Genomic DNA, 20486 nt, shown 5'->3' on the forward strand with positions numbered 1-20486 from the left:
AACGAAACTAATAACAAAGTTTCACTGAATTTCATACTTAATACGAATTTTACTACCTAATTGAACATTTTATAATTATCCCGTGAAGCGTGATGTAAATAGCTTCATTACAAACTTCTATTGAGGATGGGGTAGAAATGAAACGAAAATATGCTTATACTATAAAACTATACTTAAAATACAACAAAAATTTAGTTTCGCGCGGTGAGATCACTATTGCTATTAGGAGGCGCGAGTCGCGCGGCGAGTAAGAGAATATCGCGCTTTTCTTTGGGGAATCTTAGTTCCCTGGCAGCGACCCTGGCGGCTCGGAGCTCTCTTTCGGCTCGAGCTAGTTCATTGCGTATTACGCCTCTTCCAGTAGCCGCAGCCTCTCTCTCCCTGGAAGCCCATTCTCTGGCCATCTGTTCGCGCATCGCGTCGTCGAGCGCTCGCGCAGAATAATGCGCGACCACCTCTTGTCTAGAACACTGACGCTCACGCATCGCCCGTAAGGAGCCGTTCCAGTGTAGCAGCTGGAAGACCGTCATCAGTTCTTGGAATTCCAGCATCGTTCGGCCTTTGTTCGCTTCCAGCATGAATCTGTTGAAAATGTTATTCGTGTAAATTCAGTCTGTAAATGACTAAGTGATAAATCCTTTGAAGCTTATAAAAAACTAAAGACGAATTAATAACCTCCTCTAGTCTTTATGTCAGTTGAAAAATTCAATTAAATTAACACAATATATAACAAATCGAGTGTTTTGTGACAATGGATTGAAGCTGTCAACACTCCGATAAACACAAAACATAACCCTTTCTTATATCTTCTTCTAGCCCCGAAATGAACCACATCTCACCTAAAAGCAGCAATCCCCGCGCTCGGGTCCTGGTGGTGAGCCGCCGCATCCCCCGCGAAGGAAGCGCGGGCCTCCGCCACGGCCTTCTCGATAAAGTGCTCAGAGATCCGTCTAGACTCGTGTTCATTGAACACGCTGTTCATCAGAGCTATCTTGGCAGCACTGCGGCGGGCTTCTGCTTTCGTCGGACAGTTCTGTTAAACAAGTACTTTATTATATTGGTCTTTTGAGTAACTCTTACGTTAGCCTAGATCAGAAGATGTATGTATATTTCATTCTAACCGGAATTTGGGTCTATTTGTAGAAGCTAATTAGCTAAGCTAACCGTTACATAAATATTTAACTTCATGAAATCGACTCTTTGATTCTTTAAGATAAAAAAAGGAATTTATTGAAAAAGTATTTATAACAAGTTACATCACCTCTAGTAGAATAAGTATTACAAAATAGTAACTAAATCAATTATACAATCAAATTAATAGCTCAGGCAAATAATTATAGTTGAAAGAAAATATCCAAATAAAGAAAACTAATTTATGTAAGCATTTGAGTATATCATAACTGTAGTTTAAAATAAACAAATTTAGCGATGTCATTTTTTTCAAATAAATGAGACTGTCAGTTCCTACGCAAATCAAACTTTCTAAAAATCGTTTCATAATTTAATGAATTAATGGCATTCCAATTTATAACAATGCAGTATGTCTAAGTTTTTTCCTAATTTTTTTTTTACAAAAATCTTGCATCGTAAACGAAAAAGCCAAAATGTATAATCCGACCGTAAAGATTCACAAATTCGGCTCGCCGACAGCTGACATAATTATGACGTCACCAGCAATTAGCCATGACTCATCAATAATCGTCTCAGACAGTCGGTGAATGAACCGCTAATAGTAATTTATTGCATAACGACTGGATAAACATGGTGTCCGCGACATCGGCGGTTATGCGAGCATTTTAGTGAGAAATCATTTGCATATATGGGTGCTACAAGTCAATTATTATTTGCTCGCCTCGAATTTTTAACTTCAATATTTGTATCATTAACTTTGTAAAAAGATGCGGCGTTTTATAGATTGTTGTGTTTATAATAATAGAAACGATTTTATCGCAGCTTCCGATTTTCGAGTTAAAGGTCAGCAAAGCGAAAACACAAAGAGAAAACCCGCCGTCACGTATTCAATTAGTATAGATATTCAATATTCACAATACGCCGCACCAACCATCTCCTTTTCAGTAAAATTTTCACGATTCTTCTAGAAGAATCTAAAGCAGGGCGGGTGAGCAGCTAAAGCCAATATGTATATGCCTACCTTTACCATAAACCCAAATTCAGGTTAATTTGAACTAGTCGTACCTTCTAGAAGGTTCCCAATCGAATTAGCTGGGACTGCCAAAGCACGCTCCACGGGTAGGGTGATATTCTAGCATACACAGCATAACAGACGGAGGAGCGTCCGGCATTGACTCGTATATCAACAGCTGCCTCAACCACCAACCCAAGTTCATATTCCCCAGAAAATTCCCGGATTAATTACCTGAAAGCTGCCGAAGCACGCTCTACCGGGCAGGGTGACATTCTAGCAAACACAGCATAACAGACGGTGGAGCGTCCGGCATTGACTCGTATACATCAATAGCTGCCTCAACCACCAACCCAAGCTCATATTCCCCAGAAAATTCCTGGATTGATTACCTGAAAGCTGCCGAAGCACGCTCCACCGGGCAGCGTAACGTAGCACACATAGGGCGGGTGAGCAGCCGGCACCGACTCGTATATAACCAGCGCGCCGCTCCCCCCACTGGCCGTGCTGCCATTCCGCGATGCTTTCATCTGCCAGAACTCCTGCAACGCTTCCACCACGTTCACGGTTGAGAGGACACCGTCCGCTGTGGAGAAGGACTTCATTTTAATCTTGTTAAAAAGTTACGAGATACCTTACAAAGTAAAAAAAATACGTTTGTATTGTCAACCTCCTCCTGTGGAGTAGCATAAAAGGAGTAGAAAAGGAGTAAAAAAGGAGTATAAAATAAGAGGTTATTTTTCGAGTCGATTGATATACGCTATAAGATATGAGATGACACACATTATGCTAACTGGCTCCCATGCCAGGCTGAATTCGATAGAACTAACCCTCAAAATAAATATATAATTCTTTACTCTAATATAATTATTTCCTAATTTAGGCGACAAGAATGCTGATTTTTAAGTTCTACCCTTGGCTCTTGACTTTTAAATAAAATGAGTTGAATAGCTTTGTAAAGAGAATAATATAAAAAAACCTCACTTCCATAAAGAAAAAAATATAATTACATAAGTTTTACAGTTCAGTATTTCTCAAGTCTTTAAAAAATTTACGAGAAGATCCCTTCGCAGAAGTTCTTCAAAGAAAAACATTCAAAACACGAACATAATTCACGTTGACGGAAACATTCACAAAAGGTGTCCAAGTTAACGCATAAATTGCCGCTTTTAATTAAATCGAGGTTTATCAGGGGAAATTTTATTATAAACTCTCGAGTAGCTGGTTGTTTCAAGTATTTACGCAAAATCGTTTGTAAACACATTTTATCTTAATTATGAAGTTGCAATTCATCAAAATTGGTTCGAGGAATTGGAAACAAGAGATATTTTATTTATACACCTGACAGTTGACAAAATTAAGATAAAAACATATACTGTAATTTTGTTCATAAAAATGAAATAGTTGTAATTTGCTGGCATATTCCATATTCTTCGATATGATTACTGGTTATATTCTTTGCTTCACTACGCGGACGAAGGTCGGGTGATTTTAGTATTATACTTTTCTATTTAGCTGCTCAATACTCTTTTGTAATAAGCAATAACTAGTATAGGTTATGGCAGGTGTTTCTTTCTATACTGTCTTTTATATAATGACATGTAAAAAACTAAAATTTTCATGGTATAAACTTTCATCCCTTATTTTATTCCCTTAGGAGTACAATTTATCAAAATCCTTTCTTAGCCTACATCACAATCTGCATATCAAATTTCAGCCCGATCCGTCAAGTGGTTTGGGCTGTGCGTTGATAGATCACTATGTCAGTCGGTCACCTTTGAGCTACATATATTTAGAAGACTAAAGATTATATACTACAGATTTGTTCTAACAATATCACTCCCAAGACCCTTGAATATCAATTTTACGAAATTAAGATACAGACATGTAATAGCCAACAACACTTCAAAAGTATGATAATAATAAAAGTTCCCACATGGTACGAAACACTATTATGTAAACTTTACCGATACTCGCATCAGATTACATTCAATATAGTGACTTTCTATTCCCAAGATATTAGTGGAAATCGTGCGAAAACTTATAATAGTGAAGGGATTATAAGATTAATGTCTATGGTGGTATTACTTGTCCGAATTCTGTGTAATCCCACTTGAAATTCTGGGAACTATTTAACTTTGATATAATGCTATTTATCAAGGATTATTTTATTTAACATGCGCGTAGTTGGCTTCAAATATTTTTAGTAAAATTATATTAATATATTGTATTGATATCGCTATATTTTTAAACATTGACTATGTAAGTTTCTTTGTATATAACTGAATTAATAATATATTCTGGTATTTTTAAAATATTGTCAAATACAAATTAAGAATAATATAAACATTTCATGTTTTATTATTACTCCCACAAAATTAATTTAAAGCGAAGAAAAAATTGGGAATTAGCCATTATGTTTGTATTATGTACAGCATTATATTTTTTTATGTCATAGCGGGCAACTGACATGGTGGTTCGTTTGGTGGTAAGCGATCACCACCGCCCATGAACATTCGCAAAGGTGCCTTTGCCTTTTGTAAGAGATAAGGAAACGATTGACGACTAGAAATAAGAAATGGACTGAGTAAGGTGAGGGAAAGGAAAGAGCCTATATATCTGTATGTATTATATTATCTCTAGTTAAGGTTACTTAATGACGATAGTAAAAAAAATATTAATTAACATAATACATAGTACCTACTTCGTGTAACAGAGGCAATTAATTACACACAAAACAGGTTCAATGTTATCGCTTTAATAATCTTATTCATCATCACATAAATATTGTATCACATTATTGCGCTTAATTGTCCAACTTTATTCATCGCCTTTTATAGCACGAACGGACATCTGCATGCCTTTTTATGGATTGACTTATAAGGCCTAATGTCCAATATTATATTGCTGATAAACGTAAATTAGAAAATTCTCTTCTTCGGTGCATTTATTCAGTCAATGACTCGTACGTGACTCGAATGGAATATTAACAATCAGTTTTTTCGTTAAATATATTCATGTTATTTCAGAGTTATGTGTTTTCTTTTTAATTTTCAACGAACACATTGATTCATTTTTAAACGGCTTCATAAAAGAAGGTTTTTAATTAACGCAACACTACTACTTTATTTAAACGATACCAACACTGCCACCAAAGGTACTCACACATTTAATATAGGGTAGAATATTATCAAGTAAAGAGGAATCAGGATTTGGGACCCTAACCTTAATCATATTTGAAATCAGCCATACAACTCGTGGATGCGGATGACATCAAGTAACCCTGTACGTTTACATAAAAACCTATTATGATTTATCAACCACCTGTAATCTGCATATATTTGCAGCCCACCCCAATTGAATACGGGTTATTTCACCAATTTGTAATCAAAATGCGTAATCGACTGCTAAAATATATATATATATATATATATATATATATATATATATATATATATATATATATATATATATATATATATATATATATATGTATTCATTCAATTCCCATCAATATGTTTTTTTTTGGAAATTGTCAAGTATTTTATTAGTTTACAAAATTACATTGACTGATTTAAACAAAACCTTAAAGTCATCAGTCATTTTATTATTGACTAGCGGTCCGCCCCGGCTTCGCCGTTCTTCGTGGTACACATATACCCTATAGCCTTCCTCAATAAATGGGCTATCTAACACTGAAAGAATTTTTTAAATCGGACCAGTAGTTCCTGAGATTAGTGCGTTCAAACAAACAAACAAACTCTTCAGCTTTATAATATTAGTATGGATTAGTATAGATTTTTAGATAATTTCACCCCATTAAAAGTATTATAGAAATTATTTTCAATGCATTTCAACAAGACCATTACGAACACCACTCACGTAGTTCTAAAGACTGCACTAAGCACATTTGAAAGCAGTATTATTGAGGAATGATTGTGAAAATTTGTCGTCAGCGCTTATATACTGTACTTTTGATCTTTAGCAATGAAATAGAATCTGAGCTATTTCGCTAGACGTCCAAGAAGAGAATTATACTGAAAGCTAATACGTTATTAAGGTTAGTCTTGGATTGTTTTGATTTACAAATAATACTTTAAAATCTGAATCACATCGAACCGCACAATCGATATCTGTTTGATGTGAGGAGGGCAATTTATAAACACAGTAAGCATTTGGGTCACATTTGGTTTTATTAGTATTTTTCTGAAGTCGTATCTTTCAAGCCAAAGTTATATTATTTTCACAATTATAAAAACCTAAACTACAGCTATGATAAAACAAAAGATAAACCACAAACACGTGCAGGGACGTGACAATTAAACTGAAACAAAATACGGTTAAAAAGCACCAATAAATTAATTCTCTCGAATTGCTGATACATTGTTAATTCTACAGCACTTTATCACTCCCGTATCCACCAATTCCCATGACATAATACGTCTGGGCTACATTACAGGTATTATGTGAGTAACCATACTATGGGTGTTTTAATAATTCAATGCGTAATTACGTTTTGTATCCAATATTCGGACGTGTTTTATGCGCTGTGTGGAGAGAGAATTATGTTATTACTCCCTTGACACCAGTAACCCATACTCTTACATAGTTTGGTAAATTTATTAATCGTAAATAAAATATATATGGGATTCTTATTTTTATTATGGGGGGAAACGTGGTAGGTACTCTTGGTGATTCTCGATTTCAATTAAAATTGTAACGTTTGGATTGAATCTTTATACTAGAAAAAAATTGTAGTATTTTTTTCAAAGATAAGATGTAAGTTTGAAATGTATTATTACAAAGCTTCTACATGCTTAAAAATAGAAATAGAAAAACAAAAACATAAACATATATCTAATATTTTGTATGTGTAAACAAAATAATTTAAAACATTAGTAGTAACGATGTTTAGCTACACCAGAATGCATTAAATTAAGTTAATTTTGAAATTGCTCCCAACGTATATAATAAAGATAATCTTAATGTCTTTACGCGAATATTATAACAAAGGCGTATAAAATAATGATCTCAACTTTCAAATAAATTAAATGTTATCTTTATAATGTCATGTCAATCTGCTTCGCTCATATTTAAAAAATAAATTAGAAGATATGTAAATGAGATTAATTACAATTTTTCCGCTTGCAAAAGGGTAAGTTAATAAGAGAAGTTATGAGGCGCATCACAGGTACATAAATTATCAAATATTAAAAAAAAGATTAACCACAAAACTGAACCCCCCTTTTTCCACCGTTCAGATAGAATTTATTTTCAAATTTGTTTCAAATGTTAATCTCTCCAATAAAAAAAAAATTATCAAAATTGGTCTACTCTGTAAAAGCTACTGCGTAGTCGTCTATAAAAAGTACACGTCGACCTGAGAGGCTCCTTCACATTTCGTTAATTAAAAATGAATTGATATACCTACTAGCCGGCTAAAAGTCTATATTACGTACAAACTATAATTTATCTCTGTACCATATTTGGTACAGAACAACAACCATACATTCTTTCGCCTTTATATTATTAGTAAAATTTTATTCCTATGAGTCATTATTATAACATTCAAACAGAATTTTACCCAAGTCTATATCGTAGCAAAAGTTAGCGCTACGGATTGTCTCAACGACTCTAAATCTTTGAATTGGCTATTAAGTTTCATTTAAATCAATCAAGTCCCGAGAAATGTCTGAGATTTCCAGTCGTAGTTCGGAATTTTAGTGCAAATTCTCTGTAGGCATTTGAAGGTAACTCTTATCTATTAAGATTAGACACTGAGCCAAAATAGCGGATTGTAACTGGAATTGATAATTTTAATTGTACAGCTATGTATTAATATATATAATAATAATATTTATAAAGTTTGATTAGATTAGTAGTTTGTATGATAAATCATAATATAATGATTTTCAGGGTTACATGGTATCCAAAGGCTTGGGTAAATTGGATGGATGATCAGTTTTTTGCAGTTGCTTTTAAGCTTATTTGTACGGAACCCTTAGAGTCCAACTCATATTTGACCGTTTTTTCTATATGCCCGATTCCCTTTCCTCAACCTTCTTAGTCCATTCCTTATTTCCAGTCGAAAATACTACTAAAGTCTTTCTCTATCCTCTGCGAATGTTCATGGGTGGTGGTGTTCGCCCACCATCAAGCAAACCACCAGCTCAGTTTCTCGCTTAGGGCATAAAAAAGCAAAGAAAATAAATTAATATATTTGATTAATTGACTAAATTCTCATTTTCTGATGAGATCATTTTACTTGCATTAATTACTGTTTAGATATAAATGTATAAGTAAATACAATGTAAAAAACGGGAAAATATCTTAGGGTATAGACTAGATCCAATTACGATTGATGGATGTCTTGGCATATTTTTGTTAGATACGCCATTTTTACTACACTGTGAGCCTATTGCGTAGATTTTTCAAAATTAATACGTATTTAACAGAATTTATAAGACCACCTTCATTCATATCTTAACAAACTTAAGTTATGAAGAATATGTATATTTTCATTATAAACACTTCAAAACTTTTAATTTCCATTCTAATTGAATTAATCACGTACTTACTGTTATTTATTATTAAAATAGCTTTTCGCTTGCGGCATTTCACGCGTAGTCAAAAAACATATATTTTTGGCCTCTTCCCTTAATGAATTCCCTTTCAATTAAATTACAATTTTATACACTATTCAAACAATTATCCAATATTCTTTGATTCCAAACTTTCTGTACACTAAATTGCATTCCAATCGGCCCAGTAAAATCTTTGTAGATATAATTTTTTTTCTGAGATAATTTGCGCGTTTAAATAAGCAAACTCTTCACTTTTAAATATAAGTATAGGTTTTCTCTATTTACACCTATATTTTACTTAATATTAAACTGATATGTAACCTCGAAAAATTTTAATATAATGTAAATTTTAGTATGTTTAACTTAAAAAAATTTTTAGTATGTTTAACTATGTTCCTTAATTATTGATAAAACCCTCAAAACCTGTATGTGAAAATTTGCCTTTCTAGAAATTTCCCGAACGTTCTATCATGTCTTTTCATAGCGACACTCAGTATGGCACTCACGAACGCTACGTGTACTCATAAACGTTCAATGAATCGATCGAGGCTTCCCCTCCTTATCTTGAATGTTTTTACTTGAAGATAAGAACTTATTAATGAAAGGCAAGGGGATGTCAGAATAAAGAATGCCCACGAATACATTGTTCAGTTAATGTAACAGAATATATAAGTGAAAATGTAATCAGTGTGGAACGTGTCACATGAAATACTAATTATAAATAACGAACTTTACAGACTTCGAAATTTAAAATTGAATTAACCACAGACCGCATATTAAATTTTAGTCTGTAGAATTAGAGTGATGTTATAACCACTTTTCATTGTGCTTGATTGGTAAAATATTTATTATATAATAATAGACGTATCACTCAATAGATATAATTATACATACTTACATAATTTTCTAATAAATAGATATAATTATAGGTACTTAAATTATTTTCTAATAAATACTGTTTAAAATTGTGCATAAAAACTTTATTCATTACAAAACAAATAATGAAAAAGTAACAAAAAGTGCAGAAATAAATGTTTCTATGGCTTTTAATGGTAACAGCTGCGTATTTAAGGGTATATTGTTTCGAGGAAACGACCACTAGTTGCTGAATGGGTCGGAAAAACGGCTTTCCATTATAACTGCTTTTTAACGTTATCTGTAAAAAACTAAATAAAACAATGTTTACCGCACCTCCGCAATTTCCTCGAGGTAACTTTTCTTGAATGAATTTCGTAATAGAAATTCTACGCTTTGAGGTAAAATGATGCCGAAGTATACGGATTTTTAGTAAAAAATCCATAAGTTTGATGAAACGGCGGCAACATATTGAAGTTAGATGAGATATCATGTATATTTCAATGCTATTTCATCAGTTTTAGCTAACAATATTCACCAAGTAACGCTTTTCTTATATGCTATTGTATATTCAATACTCTGGTTTAAATATATTAAAACATACATATTTTTTATTCATCATAACCTTGCTCACGATGTAATAATATACTTTGTGAAATAATTATTAAAATGTCTATTTAATTATCATTATATATTATAAGACGTGGTCTTTACACGGATGCAATTAGCATATGAACTTTTGAAAATAAATTTTTACGATGTGGTTAAATAAAAATTACAATATCTAAATACGTTTCTTTTGTAATATATAGATTATATCTATATATACTAAACTTTCAGAACAATTGTCGACATAATGATCAGACGATTTTGAAGGTTTGATGCGTGGGTTAAGAGGCTTCAGCAGAGTAATAGAATGATAGACGCTGATGACAATATATACTTTGTGTGTAGGTTTTCGATATGAAATGCAATAGATAAATCTATAATTTAATTACAAAAATACTAAAAAAGATACGAAATTCAAAACAGATTTCTTCCTTAAAAAAAAACATACTCATCACTGAATTTATTTTGCTACTCTTCCCACACAAACTTTCTCAAAAAAAGTCATTCAACATCTATACTTATAAGAATATAAAGCTAAACAATTTGTTTCTTTGTTTCTTTGAACGTGCTTATCTTAGGAACTACTAGCACTATACCGATTTAAAAGATTCTTTCACCATTGGAAATGCACGTGTTCTTGGGTGCCTACTTTAGTCTAAAAGCTAAATGTATCAAATTAAAAAAAATACTCTTTACACACCATGTTTCTATTTATATCACCAGCCAACATAAACTATTCCCACAATACGGCCATAATGTTGCAATCGTATTGCATGACGGGTTCTCCAAGCTCGTAAACCACATTTACTGTATAAAACCGACAATAGCCGTATCGGTCCATGCACCCCCTTTGAACTGCGATGTATTCACCCGAAATGCTCCCTTATTTACCCGAATAAGTATTCTAACCTCATACAAATGGCTATATACGCGGAAGGTGTGGCACGCCGTAATAGTTGGTAAAAAGATAAGAATAGACGCAATTTATTCTCACTGAAGACATGTGACTGGTAAATTCTATGCCGTGTATTATGACGGGATATTATAAGATATCTGGCGAGTTTATAAACTGAGGAAAATATATCAACTGTACCAAACCATTCACAATGAAACGTATAAACGCTCAATAAATTTTTCGATGGTCTATAAGCTTTCCATAGCGGTAAGCTTATAATTTTTCGTCTGTTTATAATCTCGCGAATTATATTGTAAACTAACAGTTAACTTTATAATCTTACGGTGATATATAATTTTATAAGAAAGAAATATTATTAAGTATATAAGAATCATGTTGGATAGGCTAATGACCGATTAATTATAGGCAATTAATAACACTCGCTAAACGTCAATAATATTAAAGAATTACGAGATTATTATTGAGTCATTTGTCGTGAGAAGTTGCATGAGTCGTTAAGAACTCTATACAGATATTTATAGTCAGAAAAATTACTTTGGTTTAGAGAATTTATTCATTGATGAAATAGACACATGAAGGCTCTAGCACCGAATTAAGACTCCAGTGAGTGTTTTTAAAACATAGTAGGTACATTAAATATTGTTTAGAAGTAACCTATGATAAAGAGAATGAAACAAACGTTATAAGAAATAAGTTATTAAGTGTTTACTAATGTTTTATGCAATTTAAATGCATTATTATTTATTTGGAAAAGTTATGCAATTATATCATTAATATGTTTAGTTAAATACGTGGCTTATATTTTAGAAAACTTTGGTATAAAAACGTATTCGTTATAATAAATGACATGGCTATATATAAAGCTATCACTTCCGCGAAATATTTATTCTAAGAAGTAATGTTGAAAGTTGAAACGTAATATATATTGAAACATAATTATCGTCTGATATAAGTGAAAGCGACGTCTTAAATTATTATAATTATATGCATTATCGTCCATACATGTCCGTTATATAAATTTTGGATTTGTTTGTTTAATATAAATGTTTTCAATTTTTAACCGACGTTCCCGAAAACGAAGGAGTTTCTCGATTCGACTGTACTTATTTTTTATATTTAGTTTTTGTTACTCGGCAACTAAGTAGGTTTTCAACCAATTGGCGTGATTATTGCTGTGTTTGATAGAAAATTGTTCTCATTTAGACCTCAAGACCAAAGAAGTGAATGACCTATACATATTTGATAAATAAAACACGTAAGATTATGTCATATAAACTTTAGTTAGTAATTAAATTATTTGTAAAGTTGATAATATTGAACAAATAAATTATTCAAGCAATTATTTTAAATGTGCCCAAGGTGTTTATAATAAATCCAATCAGCTAGCAAGCTAAAGATATTCGGTTGTAAAGAAGTAATATTGACGAAGTTTATAACATTTATCACAGCTTACACCCACTTATCCGCTCTTTTATTTCTGCCACATCGGCGGCTCGGAGGCGGCCGATCAATCAGTTATAATCTTATACTAACCTAGCTGGCTTTTATAAGCTGCGTTTTATGTGAGAACATTTGCATACCTATCTTTATATAAAATAACGTGTAACAGTTACGCATTTGTTATCCGGTTTTATGAACAATGTAATTGATAAATAGAATACAGATAATCAATATATTTGACGTTTGCGTTGATGACACAATTGACTTAAAAAAAATAATCCTAATAAAATGGTGATCTCGAACAATTATCGTAATATAGATTTAATATGACTTCATTTCTTGTGCTTAGCAAATATATATCTGAGCAATAAACAAGAGTACCGAGTTAATAGCAAAGAGTTGCAACGTGAAACCTTTTCACCCAGGTGCCTTCTGAGTCAGACGCAGGCTTCTAAATATAGCTTTACATGTTCAAACCTGACTGTTAACAAATATAGTGCCATTAGACTTTGCTTAAACATAATTTCGTATGAGAATTAACGGTAACGAGGACGTGTGAAGCATCGGCTGCTATTTATAGAACTGAATTATAGCTTAGAGTGCAATGTAAATGATTCCGCTATTTATTCTAGACTAGCTCTTACCTTCGGCGATATTTTATTTTATTTCATTTGTTGGGTTGTAATGGATTTTCTGTTGTAGCATGGTCTATGCTCATTGTCCGTAATCTGAGAGTCTTTGTTAAAACGCTCACAGTTTTAACGTGATTGAATTACAAAGTTTCACCGTAGTTCACATTACTTGTAAATGGATAAATAAAAAACAACGCTTATTAGAAATATTTCTAAATTTAAGGTTATTGTTATCTTTAAAGAAATATGATATAAATTAGCCAAAACTTAAAACTTAAAATTAGACAAAAGCACTTTAAATTATAAACGCTTCACCAACATCAGTATACTTTTCAAGGGATACGGACTTCCTTAAAATATTTTTAATAAACGGAATGCAAATATGAAATATACGACATTACGAATAGCCAATATTTTCCCGCTTCATATTTATAAAACTCAACATGGCGTAAAAGGAATATTTGCCAATAGCAATAACCCAAGCGAACATTGCAATCATGCAATCAAACAAACACCGTATCTAGTTACTGTTTACACAGATTTATTTACTTCCAAAATGTTATTTATTGTGGAATTTGTATGAAATCTCCAAAGCGCAGCACACTCGTGATTCTACAGATAGAATATGCACGATAAAATATCGCGTCACGACCGTGGATTTATATATTTGCGTTGCGATTCGTCGATAATGTAGTTTTAGCCTCGATACATGTGCGCTTTGATCTGTGAACCCGTGAAATGTTTGAAGATAAGCAACAGAGATGTAATACCATCTGTATTGAGAAAAATCAGCATAGAATGCTAATAGTTTTGTGTGGGAAACAAACGTTAAGCTTACTTGGTTGTAGAAATTTCGCAATGTAGTATATTCATGAAAATATACTTACAATGACAGTTGATTATATTCTATAGGTTATATGTGATAATATCGTATGAAGAATATATGTACCAACACAAACTAATTGTAAAATACGAAGAAGAGAGACAATTACTATGATTTACCTTAATTTCTTGACGTCAAGTGTGATGGGTACCTATGAGAGAATCATAATCCCACTTTAAATCGTATCAATCTTATTTCGATGTAGCTTTTAAACATGACAAAGGTAGTTAAAACTGACGTTGTATGAAGTTTATGAGGCTGACATTTCAACAGGCCATCTGGAGATCTAATAGCAATTACATTTCTTGAGGTTGTAATAAAAGTTTTGTTCCGTTGTTTTTTTTACTGCTCTTTTCTGTTATCGTAAACATCGTTATAGTACCTGATGCTTTGCAATGTAATTAAAACATATTTACCTTTACTTTTTATATATATTTTTTTGTTTATAGGCATTATTATTTAAAAAACACAAGTTGAAAATTTTAATGAAGTGATAATCATTTTAAAAATGTTTACTACCTCACTTTTATCAACACAAAGAAAAATCTATAAAAATAAAAATGAATGATCTAATGTATTGCTAATCATAAAATTCGAGGACGGTTCGACCAATTCGCCTATAATTTTAACGTCTATGTTTAGGCACAAAGCAGGAGCTTAGTGAGAGAAAAGACGTTACAAGGATGAGGCCGGGGCGGACCACTAATTTATAACAGATTTGTTATAAACTCATAAATATACTCCAAGGAAGTAAGAAACCCTAACAAGCATAATTTAAACTTGTTTGTACAGAAGTCGCCATAGCTAATCCAGCTTTACGTATGACAGATGCAGGAGACATCGCAATTACAAAGCGAGATCCGACTGAACGTCAGATATATAGTGAACTTGTATTTACCCGATCGCAAGACTCTTAACGACAAATACAGATGGAGAAAATAGAAATAAAATCGCGTACGTGGGACGAGAGTATTCTATTTCGTTTCTGTATTTTTAGGTCTCCGTTTTCATCAAGTTTCGTATTATGGCTGGTTTGTTATGTCGTTATAATATTTGCTTTCAATTTTAGTATTCGTTTGAATCTATCATATTTTTATCCTTGTTTAAAATGGTATAATCTATTTATACTATTGATATAAGCTAAAGAGTTTGTTTTAACGCGCTGATTCAGGGACCGCTAATGTCTCTGCGTAAATACCTACTATATAAATTATTAAATTATGAATTTCCATTACTTTTCTAAGTTTCAAAATAGTGCAAATTTGTTTAAATAACACAATAAATTTTGTAATTCTTGTTGTTTATGCACCGAACTCGGTATATTAGTTGGTATTATACATAAATATTAATTAGTATTGATTACGTAAATACTAATTAACAACCTTTTAGAAATTATCTACCTCTATAGGCAATTATACCCTTCCATCCCTTTACCCCTAAAATAATACATCGCAATAAAGTAATTCATTCATAAATCTCTGTTGGTTTTTATTAACCTTTCATACACAACAATTTTAGAAAATATCAAACGAAGAACATGTAAAAGTTCGAAAGAGTTGTTAAGCCACCCTAAAGCCAACGATTTTCAATACACATACAGAACATCGACCAATGAAATACGATTTTATAACAAAAGTGACGTTTGTTTTTTTTTTGTTGACAGCATCAACATTGGCACATTTTCTTCTATTACGTATCTATTTTTTTTTAATTGAGCGTAATCTTATTATCTATGGTAAATAACGAAAAAAAGCGAAAATGTTTACTAGGTTATTGTTTAGCGATGAAAACTTCCCAATAAACGAATTTGATGCAATTTTAATAAATTGAACCCGTCACACTTATCTAGCTAATACGGTTATGATTGAAACGGCCGGAACAGTAATTGAAGCCAACATTCGATTTAATTGAGCACTAAAGCAGAGATAACGTATTTCTCAATTATCTATAAAATAACCGTTGTTGTTCATAGACCCGGAAAATAGTCACAGATTTGCTGTGAGAGCCGATGATGTTTTATTTATATAATTCAGTTGTTTTGAAAATATTTGGGTAGTGTGTAGTATTAAAAAATAATCAAGAATAAAAATGCTCCCATATCTTATTATATTTTTGTGATTTAAAAAATTTACAATTAAAACTGTAATATGGATACACAATAGATTTAATGTCAGCGAAATATTATAGTATCAGTAACTATGTCCGTAATAGAAAATGTAAATGTGAATAAATCTATTGTTTTATTTTAATAAAACGCGTCTTAGAATGTTAATTAAATATGTGAGATTAATTGCAAAACCTGAAGCTTCTTACCAAGACCGATGTTTTTAATTAAATTCTGAGGCACGGATACAGTTGCGTGGTCCATGGTCAGGATGGGACTGATGGGAACCGATCGGTTATATATCGTATCAGACTATCCATTTCAATGTATCTATAGATATGTTTCTATTTTAATCTATTACTTTTTTATTCAATACGTTGAATGATGTAATAATTATAATGCATGAAAAAATCTCTTTCTGTATTTTATATATAAATACATTCTACGTTCATACGACATAAATAACGGTCGCCAGCTCTTAGACTATAGAGTATGGCAATCCGCAGAGTATGTAGTAACAGTAAATGTTTGAAAGACATATTGGTAATAAATTGTGAACTGCCTGTAAAACTGACAAGTCCTCTCATTGTATGGTTAACTGTTTATGTTGAAGAATCTTCGCGTTTCAGTTAGGAACATGGGAACATGTTTTTATTTGAAAACCTATCGTTAACTCGTAACTTATAGTGTAGTGTATCGTAAATTGGCGATATGCCGAACAATGACAGTGTGAATAAACAGAGAGCGATTGTATCTTTAAGTACGTAGACTGTAGATAAGGCTGCGTCATTTTAGTTGCTTATATGTAGCGAGTTGGACAAAAGATCAAAATACTGTAATCTGTATAAAATATGTAGATCGAGCTATAAATATATAGAAATCGACTATAATGACAGCTATACCTATAAATTAATTATAGCCGAAACGATAATACAATGTTAGAAACAGATAAACTGTATATAATAAATAACCCGATACCAATAACTAGTAAATAACACTGTTGTAATACTAATATTTAGTCCAATCAAACTACGAGAGTCTATCAGTTATACATTTACATTCGATCAACATTTGTTGGTAAATACGCATTAATTAGTAAGTTTAAATGCTAATAATTACCATAAACCTTCATTATGAAATATAGGCGATAATATATTTATAATTTAACAAATTATTATTAAAACTCAAACGTCGAAACCTTATTTCAAAATTCAGCAATCACACTACATCCAATGGCAATTTAATTCACGAACAAAGAAGTAGCTTATAAGCGGAACAATGTAAAAATATAATAATATAATTTGAGTATTGAAACTGTAGAAAATTCATTTTAAAAGAGGTGTGTTAAATTTACATCGGCGGCAGCAAATGCTAGAACAAAGGCGAAGGGGCGCTAACGCGTCGACCGTTCGCATATTACCGGAAAATTTTCACAACGAGATTATTTCGATAACGTGAAAGAAAAGAGCTAACCTCTACGTGAAATCACAATAAATGTCGGCACGGGTTAAATTAATTACACCAAAATTATTTTACTATGAATACGTACAGTTCATTTAATCGATATTAAATTTTATTCTAACGTTATCGTGAATCTTTTTAGTAACAATGCGTTCTGCAGTAAATAACTTTAATGGCATTACCATAAAACTTGTTTGTTTAACTCCGTTTTTAAACGACCTTTTTGAAAATTATTTGGACTGTCGATCAAGATTCGAACAAGAAAGAAACTTTGGAACCCTCGAATATATTATCATTTTAACAAAGGGAATTGGATAAAGTTTGAGGCAAGTTTAAGTACAATGTAAACAAACGAACTTTCTGTAATCTCAAACAGCTCCCTTCAAGATTCTTTATTTATAAATCAATTGTGAACCGAAACTTTTTCGAAGGAAATTCGACTAATTGCAATATATTATAAAGTTCGCACCTTCATTTTCATGTATTTTAAATAACATTTTTTTAGCAAAAAGTCTCATAAGTTATCAAATAAACGAGACAAACCAATTAGAATTTTATTTTCGAGTCACGATTTCTTATAATAAGAGATATACAAGATGTCATGTTAAAATATTTAGTTTAGTTACTAAATAAGAAGAATTTATTTTATTACTTACAAGACAATAAAAAAATTGTAATTATTATTTAGCTATTTAGGATTCCTGAAACTACAGCAATTTGTTATTTGATAATATTACATATTTGTTATATGAGTAAGCTTTTACTATATAATATTTCCCAAAAGATCAGGTACCTCTGTAATCATTAGACAACGGTATAACAGGTGCCAGTAAGCATCTGGTAGAAAACATTAATACAAAATTCACATTTATATAATTCTCTCAGGTAAAAAAGGCTTATGATATATTAATAAATTCTAGAACCTATAAAATAACACTGCATAAAATAATATTTATTATTATAAGAATATTTATTTATTATTACCTTTATAAGCCTTTCCCCTTTGCCACATTTTAAAGTGGTTAGAATCTCGTTTACTATAAAGAAATTCCAGCTTAAAACCATCAAATACTGTTGCAAATTATGCGAAAGCTCCGCTCAAAGAACTTTTCTGCATCGGAGCTTTAATTAGCATTTTGTTTACGGCGTGAAAGCTCGCGAGTCAGCTGATTCGACGCGTCACTGTTGTCCGCAAAAAGATTCTTAAACGCGATATCAATAAAGCTTTGTAATTAACTTAATAACATTCGAATCTTCATTTAAATACTAATCCAATTGGAATGAAACGTTAGAAACGCTATACAAATTATCCGAGCACAATAAAAGCTTGCAAAATTGGAAAGGAGTTGCACGAATATATGAGTCATAAAACAAAGGATGCGTAAGCTGACCTCTGTATACATCGTCGTAGAGGGGCGCGAGTGTGTCAGGCGCGCCCCAACGGGACGCCTCGGGGTACACCATTGGTGCACTAAGTCATCGCGCGGCACATGCGCTCGCGCCGACGGCTACGCGCAGACTGAGCGCGAACGCAGCTTTGTGTTGCCGGATTATTTATGAATTGGTGCCATTATCCTTGAGAGTACAGAGACAACTCCTTGAGATGCCAAATTCTGACCGGATCTCGTCAAAAATATTCCCTATATGAATACGTAATCGAACAGTTTTAGCATGGTAGCCATTTTATTTTGTTGTATTCGCAATAAAAATTGTAACACCGTAAAAATCCATGTGTCTTGTAAAGAACAATTCGACGTTTGTAATTTATAATTGATAACTTCCCGTTGGTAAAATAAACGAAAAAATCAATAGCAAAAAAGTCATTAAATTAACAATTAATATTAAATCAAAAAGTAATCACCTCCTGTTCCCATGTCGAAGTAATTCTGCTCAACTCGGGGGCATGTCCCGGCAGCTGGCAGCCCCGCCGCGCCCCCCGCGCCCCTCTGCTCGCCCCCGCACCCCCCTGACCCCTCCCGGCCCCTCGCTTCACTTTCGCACGGTCGCGAACTCGGCGCGACACTGCTTTAATTGCAAGCGCTGCAAAACCGGATTTATAGTCTCGATACAGACTCCGCTGTCATGGCACTCAGTGTATAAATTAACTAAGTCGAGTGTAAATTTAACTCAGTATTGAGACTGATTGCAAATTCAAGCTTATGGGTTATTTCTTGCTTATATTATAAGCGGGCTGGACTAATTTGCATTCTGAGCAACGGCAGACTAACACTTTGGGGATCAGACTTAATATATTAGGTGGCAGAGCTAATATAATTACAATTACAATTTTACAAAAAAATTACAATTCTTTAATTTTTCGGAAAGCCCTTTATCTTTAGCGCAACATTCACTTACATCAAGAGCTTAATGAACAATAAAAAATCGGCCAATATGAGTCGGATTAAGAGTTCCGTACATATAAATAAGCTAAGAGTAACAGAAAAAAAAGCTCATTCATCCAATTCAAGACGTTGCCAACTGCGGCTTAACCTTGATTTTAATTTTATTTGGCAACAGAAATACATCATCTCTGAAAATTTGAACTGACCAGCTAACACAGCTCATGAGATAGCTCTTGCTCTATCTAGTTACAGATCGACGGACAGACAGTCAGACGAACAGAGAAGTCTCAGTAATAGGGTCCTGTTCTGCCGTTTAGGTACGGAACCTTAAAAAAAACAAATAAATAAATCAGAATCTAATTGGTCCTCTGTAGATTATAAATCTTATATAAAATTAAAAGCAAAACAAGCGATCTTCATTCAAAGCATCCACAAATAACAAGTGTAAACAGCCTGTATCAAGGAAGTACGGTGAGGTGCGCAGGAGTGCAATTATCGTCAAGTGCCTAGAAGAGAC

The 20486-nt window shown here is 32.6% G+C and overlaps 1 protein-coding gene across 2 annotated transcripts; it reads right to left on the minus strand.

Annotated features, from left to right (window-relative positions):
- Window positions 1-151: 151 nt before the first annotated feature.
- On the minus strand, window positions 152-19183 carry LOC119829231 (protein limb expression 1 homolog). Of its 2 annotated transcripts, none has more exons than XM_038351618.1 (4): window positions 19019-19183; window positions 2536-2729; window positions 840-1033; window positions 152-582 (listed from the first exon to the last, which is right to left on the minus strand). In XM_038351618.1, the coding sequence occupies exons 1-4, from the start codon at window positions 19089-19091 to the stop codon at window positions 192-194; spliced, it is 852 nt and encodes a 283-aa protein (XP_038207546.1). In that variant the 5' UTR covers window positions 19092-19183; the 3' UTR covers window positions 152-191. The 2 variants fall into 2 exon arrangements, with proteins under 2 accessions (XP_038207546.1, XP_038207548.1); XM_038351620.1 differs by lacking the exon at window positions 19019-19183 and adding an exon at window positions 18612-18654.
- Between the last annotated feature and the right edge of the window lie 1303 nt (window positions 19184-20486).

The sequence above is a fragment of the Zerene cesonia genome, chromosome 10 (genome assembly GCF_012273895.1).
Source record: "Zerene cesonia ecotype Mississippi chromosome 10, Zerene_cesonia_1.1, whole genome shotgun sequence".
In the NCBI taxonomy this organism is placed as follows: Eukaryota; Metazoa; Arthropoda; class Insecta; order Lepidoptera; family Pieridae; genus Zerene; species Zerene cesonia.